The 8,694-nt window shown below is 48.1% G+C and overlaps 1 protein-coding gene across 1 annotated transcript in view; it reads right to left on the bottom strand.

The window, feature by feature from the left end:
* Positions 1-6,470, bottom strand: part of LOC112104972 (pepsin A-like) — a gene marked incomplete at its 3' end in the record, with an annotated part of 10,763 nt that extends 4,293 nt beyond the window's left edge. Inside the window, exons 1-3 of the mRNA XM_026650515.1 lie at positions 6,400-6,470; positions 2,697-2,853; positions 2,058-2,175 (exon numbers count right to left, since the gene is read on the bottom strand). Of these exons, the coding sequence (XP_026506300.1) occupies positions 2,058-2,175; positions 2,697-2,853; positions 6,400-6,455 (331 nt within the window). The remainder of the gene's footprint in view (positions 1-2,057; positions 2,176-2,696; positions 2,854-6,399) is intronic.
* Positions 6,471-8,694: the final 2,224 nt, after the last annotated feature.

Genomic DNA, 8,694 nt, shown 5'->3' with positions numbered 1-8,694 from the left:
CCGGTTTTGCATTGTGTTATTGAAACGGAACCCCTAGATACAGAACCCGGCCCTTGTTGCTGCCAACTAGATGGGCAGAAGGGTTACATTAGGATAACATATGTTAAGGCCTAAACTTACTAAAATTCACTAAAATAATTTAAATTACATACAAAGGTTACTATTAAGCAGCGCATGTTTTCTGCCTTTAAAGAAAGTCAACAGAACTGGTGGAATTTCAATGCTCTCATAATTTGGAAACAGAATTTCTTCAAGTGCTAAACAAGCTTTTGACAGCAGTAGCCTCTTCTGCATGTGCAGAGTGAATACTTTCTTTATATCTGTTTATTAACTAGTTCAGTTCACGGATTAGTTCATTCTAACTTAAGAAGTTAATTGGAAATTGAAAAGCGGGAATGCTTGTTTTCCTCTTTCTCTGAGTAAAAGCTAGGTGCGAGAGGATGAGATCTACAAGTTCTAAAATCTTGAAGGACACACTGATCAGAAACAATCAGTTCAATTCACTAACTACAGATAACACTTCCTTTTTTTCATAAATCTGTTATTTTTAAATGCAAAACATGTTTTGGTAAATTTTTCTTTCTTATGTATCCAGCCCATTCAAAGGAGTTTTAACTAATTTTTTTAAAAAGCTGGATTTTGCATTTTAAAGTGAATTCCAATTTCCATCCAAATTGAGTTTGACACAAATCAAAAAGTAATTACATAGTAAATAAGAAATGCATCCCTCACCATTCTCTAACATAATTAAACAACATACAAATTATTTATCTGAATAATTGTATATTAAGCTATATAATTGCGTAAATAAATGTGTATTGACATAGTGTATCTAGGGTTGCCAACCCTCCTGTTTCGCCGGGAGTCTCCCGGAATCAGGCCCTATCTCCCGGAGGCTACTGAAGTCAATCTGGGAGATTTTAGTCCACTAAAAGTCTGGTGGCGCAGCAGGGCTAAGGCAGGCTCCCTGCCTGCCCTGGCCCTATGCTGCTCCCAGAAGCAGCCAGCACGACCCTGCGGCCCCTGGTGGGAGGGTGAGGGGGTCTCTGTGCGCTCCCCCCCACCTCCAGCGCCAACTCCACTGCTCCCATTGGCCGGGAACTCCAGCCAATGGGAGCTGTGGGGTTGGTGCCTGCAGGCAAGGGCAGAGCACGGAACCCCCCCCCGCCCGCCCCGGGGCCATGCTGGCCTCTTCCAGGAGTGGCGTGGGACCAGGGCAGGCAGGGAGCCTGCCTTAGCCCTGCTGTACCACCGACCGGGAGCCACCCGAGGTAAGCGCCTCCCGGACAAAGCCTGCACCCTACACCCCAAACCCCTGCCTCAGCCCTGAGCCCCCCCCCCCCCCCCCACCCCCTCCCCCCCCCCACACCCCACCCCCCCCCCTCCACCCGACCCCCAGCCCTGAGCCCCCTCCCTCACTCAAACTCCCTCCCAAAGCCTGTATCCTGTACCCCAACCCCCTACCCTAGCCCAGAGCCCCCTCCTGGACCCAAACTCCTTCCCAGAGCTCACACCCTTCACCCCCTACTGCACTCCAATCCCCTGCCCCAGGCTCAGCCCAGTGCCCCCTCCCACACTCTGAACCCCTCAGCCCCAGCCCAGAGCCTGCACCCCAACCCCCTGGCCCAGCTGGTGAAAGTGAGTGAGGGTTGTGGAGAGTGAGCGACAGAGGGAGGGGGGATGGAGTGAGTTGGGTGGGGTCTTGAAGAAGGGACGGGACTGGGGAGGGGCCTTTGGGAAGGGGCAGTGGCGGAGCAAGGGTGTTTGGGATTGTGTGATTAGACAGTTGGCAACCCTAAGTGTATCCCCTGATTAGCTAAATAAAGTACCAAATATAATGTAAAGGCTATATTTAGTTGCAAATCAATATGTTTATAGTGGTAACAAACCAGTGAGAATCAACTTCCTTTAGAAAAATAGCTAAAAAGTACAAATGCAAAGCAAGATTAAAATCAATTATTTCAATTAAGGTTCCTCCTTGCTAATGTAAATCTCTATGATTTCAATCAACCCGCCCAGCAGGAATGCCAAGACAAGAGGCGTTACAGGTGACTTACTGCAGGGTGTGCTGGAGCAGTACACGGAGGGCACCCACAGGTTGGAGGAGCCGGTGTCAAAGAGGACGGAGAACTCCTGGGCTGGGGTGCCAATGGATATGGTTCCATAATACTCCATCTGCCAAAGCAGGACAAAGAATGATGTAAAGAGAGGGAACCATTGCCATCCAAGGGCTAGATCTGTAGCCGGTATAAACCCTTATAGCTACACAAGCTGATGTACACCAGCTGAGGGTCTGGACTATGGTGCCCTCGCTACAGGTTCAGCCTGACCTGGTGTTCCTCTGCCATCACTTTGCCAAGCATGGCTCCTAGCACCTACTGGCATCTGAGGCACGGAGTCATTTAACCCTAGTCCCCATAAATATCAGGGTGTGAGAGGGGGCGGTGAGTAGGGGGGAGCCAGCAGACCCTGGGAGTGCTGTTCCCAATGCTCTTCTTAATCCCATCCAATCAGGGCTGGGTGGCCCAGCACAGGTTCTTGGCAGCAGCAAGATGGGAGCTTGGTTGGAAGCACATGGGTGGGGGAGTGCGGTTGGGGCACTTTTGGGAGAAGGGAGAGATCAGCTCTTGGCAGAGGAGTGGGAAGCTTTGATGAGGAAAGGGAGGCTACAAGACCTGCTCTCCTGCCATACTCACGTCCATGTAGTTTGTGAGGGGCTCACTGGCAAACTCATTGGACAGGCTGGGGAAATACTTGGAGGCCAGGTTGTAAGGGTGTTTCTTCAGGAAATCCTCCAGCAAGCCATGTTCCTTAAGGTTCTGCCTCAGGGATTTCCCTTTCTTCAGGGAGACCCTAATCAACAAGGGGAGAGAGAGAGACCGATCAATAGGAAATAAACAATAGACAAGCCTTGTGTTCAGAGCCTAAAGTGCAATCCAGCTTTTACATTGCACTGAGACCCCTTAGTACACCTAGGACTATGAAAGGAGTGCAAAAGAGTTGGGTGCCCAGTGCACTGAAAGTCAATGAGAGTTGGGCACATAATTCCTGTAGGACTCTTGGAAAATCCCAGCCTATATGTACTAGAAGAGAGATGGCTCAACATTCTGGGAGCTGTACTAATACATAGAAAGAGACAGTCCCTGTCCTGTAGAGGTTACTGTTGAAATAGACAAAATGGACAAAGGAAGTATGATCCGCCACCTTGACTCCGTCAACCATGCTGTTCTGCTTGAAATCACATTCTCCTTTGGCTTCCATGTCTCTCTACTCTCATGGTTCTCCCTCCTATATCTGTATTCACTCTTTGATGCCTTCAGTGGATCCACCCTTCAACTTTCTGTGGGGATCCTTCATCCCTGTCTGTTATCCTTCTACCCCTTATTTCTGTGCAATCTTATCCACAAACATAAATTCCACTACTCTATCTATACCGATAACTCACAAATCTACTGCCCTCCACTAGACCTGTCTCCTCATGTCCAAATTGAAATCTTGGCCTTGTAGGCCAGGCTTGATGGGAGTAATTGAACATGGGGGAGGCCTCATTTTTTGGGAGACAGGATTAGGGAGGTTAATAGATCGGCAGGCTGAACACAGAATGTCTGTGCTAACCGGGACAGGTAAGTGGGTGGTAAGCCAAGAGACAGAATGGCTGAACTAGCCAATATAAAGCAGGGAACATCAAGGGAATCATTTACAAAGGACAGGGTTACAATGGACAAGATAAGCTGGGAATATAAAGATGAGTAAATCGCACATGGCGTGGATAGAGTATGCTGTAAAGGGATTGGTTCCTACAAAGTAACCAAGCCAATCCCAAAATGTGTGATACAACATATAGTAAATGCAATGAATGTGATGTAAAGTATGTAAAGGAAGCAGGGTTATTTGTGTAACTTTGGATCTGTGATGCACCCTGCATCCACCCCCTGCAGTTGAGTCTGATCAGCCCAGCGTAGCTTTACTGTATGCCAACTAAAGACACCTGAGTGAGGAAATCCGGAGTCAAACTGAGTGCTTGGGAAGTCAAGTGGGAAGGGGTCTCGGAAGAAATTCCAACAGGCCTGTCTCCCTGACATTTCCCCATGGATGTCTCACTGTCAGCTCCACCTCAAAATGACTAAAACAGAGCTCCTAATCTTCCTCCTCCCATCAAGCCCTCCCCCGCTATTTCTTTCCTTGATCACTGTCGGCAACCACACCATCCTGCCTCTCACGCAGGCCATAACCTGGTGTCATCTTCAACATGGACTTTCCTCTAGCTCCTCACATCCGGGCTATGTCTAAATCTTGCCAAATCTTCTTGCATAAGCTTTCAGAGACACAGCCTTTCCTTCACACAGCTATAGCTCTTGTCCTAGCTCTCCTCATTCCATGTCTCAGTTGCTGCAACATTCTTCTCCCGGGCCTTGACAAATGCCATCTTGCCCTACTCATGTGCATTCAGAATGCTGCTGCAAAGATAATTTTCCTAGTGTGTCACTTTGACCATGTGTGATGGCGTGTCCTCCCAACACTCCCCCTAAAGGGGTTAAGGTAGGCCAGAGGGGCCAATTAACCTATTAGGCAGCAAGATGGGGAAATTAAAGCTGAGAGAATAGCCCTAATTAGAAGAAGCTCACCTGTACTGGAACAGGCAGGGCTTCCATAAAGCCCGGGAGCAGACAGCAGAAGGGGGCTGCAGGGAAATAGGCTGCAGTCACTCCCTAGGAGAAGGGAGGCATGTTTTGAGACTAGAGAGGCAGGTAGCCTCCCTGGGAGGAGGAAGCTGGGAGGCTGGCCAACCCAGAGAGGGGAGGAAGCCAGATTGGTAGGAAAGCCTTAGGGAAAGTGGCAGCAAAGATCTTGGCTGCTGATTAGAGGGTCCCTGAGCTGGAACCCAGAGTAGAGGACAGGTCCGGGTTCCCTTAACAGCCACTGGGGTAGTGGCACCAGCTGTGCAGGGAATGGGAAGACTGCCTGAGCCTAAGAAGGGACTGTGATACCCCAGAAGGGGAAGTGGTGATCTGGACAGAGGGCCAAGTCACGAAGAGGCAGCAGCAGTAGTTCCTGGAGTGACAGAAGGTCTGCAGATCAAAAGGAAGCAACGAAGAGATGGAGTGCAACTGCAGAAAGGGGTGTTGGCCCCACAGAACTAATCCCCAGAGAGGCCAGGAAGAGTTACTATCCAGCAGTGAGTATAGCATCCCATGACACCATTAAAGTCCTCTCTTTGCATCTCTCTATCTCATCAGACATAAGCTACTTGTCTTTACTTTCAAGGCCCTGCACACTCAATCAATCCCACCCTACCTCTCATCCCTCATTTGCTATCAAGCTATTGATACTCACCTCCCATTGGCCCATGATGCCAACCTCCACTGCCCACTTGGAAAATTTCCAATCAAGAACCTTCATGCTTCCTCCCACCTGCCCCCTACAGTTAGGAGGTCCTCCCCATAAACATCTGCAGAGCTACCTCACTGTCCTCCTTCAAATCCCTCCTTAAAACCTCTCCTCTGTCATGATGCCTATAAAAAAACCCAACACTAATAAAAGTTTGGCTGCTGGTGTGCAGAGACCACTGTCCCTCATGTACTTGTACTCCCCCATTGGTCTGTCTGTATCCATCTGTTGTCTCTTATCTCATACTAAAGTTGTTTTCTACTTAGGGAAGGGACAGTGTTCCAGTGCCTAGCACAATGGAGTTCTGGTCCATGACTTGTGGGTCCTAGATGCTGTGATAATACAAATTTAAAAATTTTATTAAGATGATGTTAAAAAAAAAAGTGAACAGAGTTTGAGCATAGAAGTTTGTGGTTATCAGGGAATAACACACAGATTATCGAGGGTGCAAAGTTTGGTTTAAGATCACGTGGCATAAGGAATACATAATCTGCAATATCCCCAATTGGGGGTAAAAGGTTGATGGGTCAACGTACAAGCATTGAGATATGAGGGTATGAAGTTCATAGAGTGGCTATGTTCGGGTGTGGAGTATAATGAGTGGATATGATGATGAGGATGGATTGACCCTCATTTGGTGAGATTTAATGTTCAGGGAGTTTATGGTTCCAGTTCATATGATCCAAAATAAACACTAATATTATCACAGAGAACTGATCCCCAGAGAGAGACTCCATCACTTCCCCATGGTCACATACGGAGTCTGTATTAGAGCCAGGAATTAACCCAGATCTCTCAAGCGCCACTCCAGTGCCTTAACCACAAGACCTTCCTTCCTCATTTCTCTGCTACAACACAAAGCTAAGGGGTAGTTCCCAGCTGCTGCCTATACATGAATGGAAAGTAGAGAAGAGAATGAGAGCGGTGCAGACACTCCCCTTGATAATCACACATTGCTATGTAGAAAGCCAAATTCAGCAGCCCAAAGTGGTGTGTTCCCCCAATACTCACTTTGTCACCTGGCACTGAGAGAGTGCCACCAAACTCAGGAGCAGAAGCCACTTCATGATGTTTTCTGACACACAAGCCAGTGGTGATGAGTGGTGAATGTAGAGAAATGCCTGGGTGCTGCTTCTTATAAAACACAGCCCAGAGCTTTTCTTATCGCATTAATAGCCCTGATAAGAAATGTAAACCTTCCCGATAAGATCTTCCAAAAGTCCTTAAATGAAATTTTGGAGAACACTCAAAGTCCATAGATTTCCACCTTCACTTGGCTGTGACCTGAAAATGGGGCATCATCTAGAGGGAAGGTGTGAGAGTTCAGGGACGTCTAAGCTTTGAAAAGCAATGCCTGGGGGTAGCTTTAAAGAATGGGACAGGAGGCACAGAAGAATTGCAATGGGATACTGAGACATTCTCTACTTGGTTCTTCATTCCAGTCTGGCCCCATGTTGTGAGAGAGGGTACCTCAATGGGACTGGAGCCTTCCACACCTTGAGCACCAGTTACAGTACAGCCATGTAATGAGTAACGGGTTTCTTTATAGGAACTGGGATATGGAGCTTTACGCCTCTAGGTAGTTTGGTCTGAATCTGAGCCCAGGTCAGCACAGAGAGTTAAAGTCTGTGGACTGGGAAATAGGATGTAGGGCCTGCTCACAGTCTGAGCAACTGTCTGACTCGGGAATTCGATATGGAGCCTTTCACCTCTAGGGTGCTGGTTCTCGCTCACCCAGTTCAATAGCAAAAGTTTTTGTTGCCTGACAGTGCTTGGGTGAAATATGTTGGTGGTCTCCATCCATCTCCTAGAGGGACAGTTGAGGGTAGGGAAGGATGGGGTGTGATTACTTATTTGGGAGTGAGTAGATAGCGCAATGGTGGATGAGTGTGACATGACTACCTTCAATGTGTCTGATGGCAAATCGTAAATTGTGCTTTGGAATGACAAGGCTAAGGTATTGGTGGGCTATGGTGGCCACTGTTGAAGGGCAATAAGGAAGCAGATGTCACGGAGGGTAAGGTCACCATGCCTTAGATCTTAGGGGAAGAGAAAAGGAGGAGATCCTGGATGGCCCCCAACCTGGAGTCTGATTCCCTGGCCCTGGAACAGATGATAGGTTCAAGTCCAAATGGCCTGAATGGGTGGGGTGGCCTGACTTCTTAGCCCTGACACTGCAGCCATCCTGTTCCTGGCAGGAGAATATCCACAGGAGTTGGATCTATGCCATATGCCAGGAGCAGCTGCTCTACCTGAAATAACAATAAGATTAGATTAGACAACAACGTTTACTTTCCATTTAGCACTGCCAGGCTCCTGATAAGCAAACACATCATGAGCCACATTCCCCCACCCACTAATCAGGGCCTAATAATCATAAACCCGCCGTGAACCCGTATAGTGGAAATCCTGGCTTGAAATAAAGATCCTTTTAAGAAGCATCACAACCAAGGTGACTGGCCATCTGACAAGTTCAGGAACAGAAGAGGGAGCTGTTTGCTTCTCATTGTGCCTCAGTCCAATCTGGCCACAAGCTGGGGAACCAATTGGGTTTAGCATACAGAGCCTTCCACTTCTAGGCCTCTAGGTCTAGTCTGAGCCCAAGTCAAGTGATGGATGTTTGGTGTCCCTATGTCTGATGAGTGGGGAGAGGGGATGGGTCTCAGTCTCAGACCCTGGTGGGACAGGTGCCCACATTGCCAGACAAATTAATCATAAGGGGCACTAATTGGGCCTCTTTATCTCAGTAAATAAGCCAGAGATCAAATAGGTCATAGAAACCAATCCCCCTTCATTTCCCCACCTTTCAAGGTAACCCTTCCTGTAAGGGCTGAAGCAGATTGAGGAACCTGGGGATACTGGAGTTTTGTGTCCGGGACCTTTCCCCAGTGCTGAATTCCCTGTGAGAGTTCTATCCCTGATGCCCCTTCCCTTCAGCTCCCTGTCTGGGTGATGCTGTGTGTGCCATATCGCCTCCTGCTGGTGGCCCTGTTCAGGCTGACGGTCTAGAAATCATGGAGATTCTATTCCAGTGATTCAATGCCCTGATCTAAATATTTGATGAATATGCATGAGCTCTCCTACAGAAACAGCAGAAAATGTCTCAATTACAAGAATTTAAACCTGACAAAGCTCCAGCGTGGAACAAGTTTTAGGAACACAAGAATTGCCATGCTCCTGGCTGGCTCTGGTTTGGTGCCAGGTAGCTCTGAGAGCTTCTAGAGCCTCTGTTTGTTCCTTCTCTTGGTCTGGGTGGAGGGCTGTGTGGTCTTCAGGAAACACTCTGGCCCTCTTCACTCAGCCACT

Source organism: Terrapene carolina, unplaced genomic scaffold (genome assembly GCF_002925995.2).
Source record: "Terrapene carolina triunguis isolate 2854851 unplaced genomic scaffold, T_m_triunguis-2.0 Scaffold90, whole genome shotgun sequence".
NCBI classification, from domain to species: Eukaryota; Metazoa; Chordata; order Testudines; family Emydidae; genus Terrapene; species Terrapene triunguis.
Note: the sequence above shows the minus strand (reverse complement) of the source record. Positions and strands in the feature narration are given on the sequence as shown.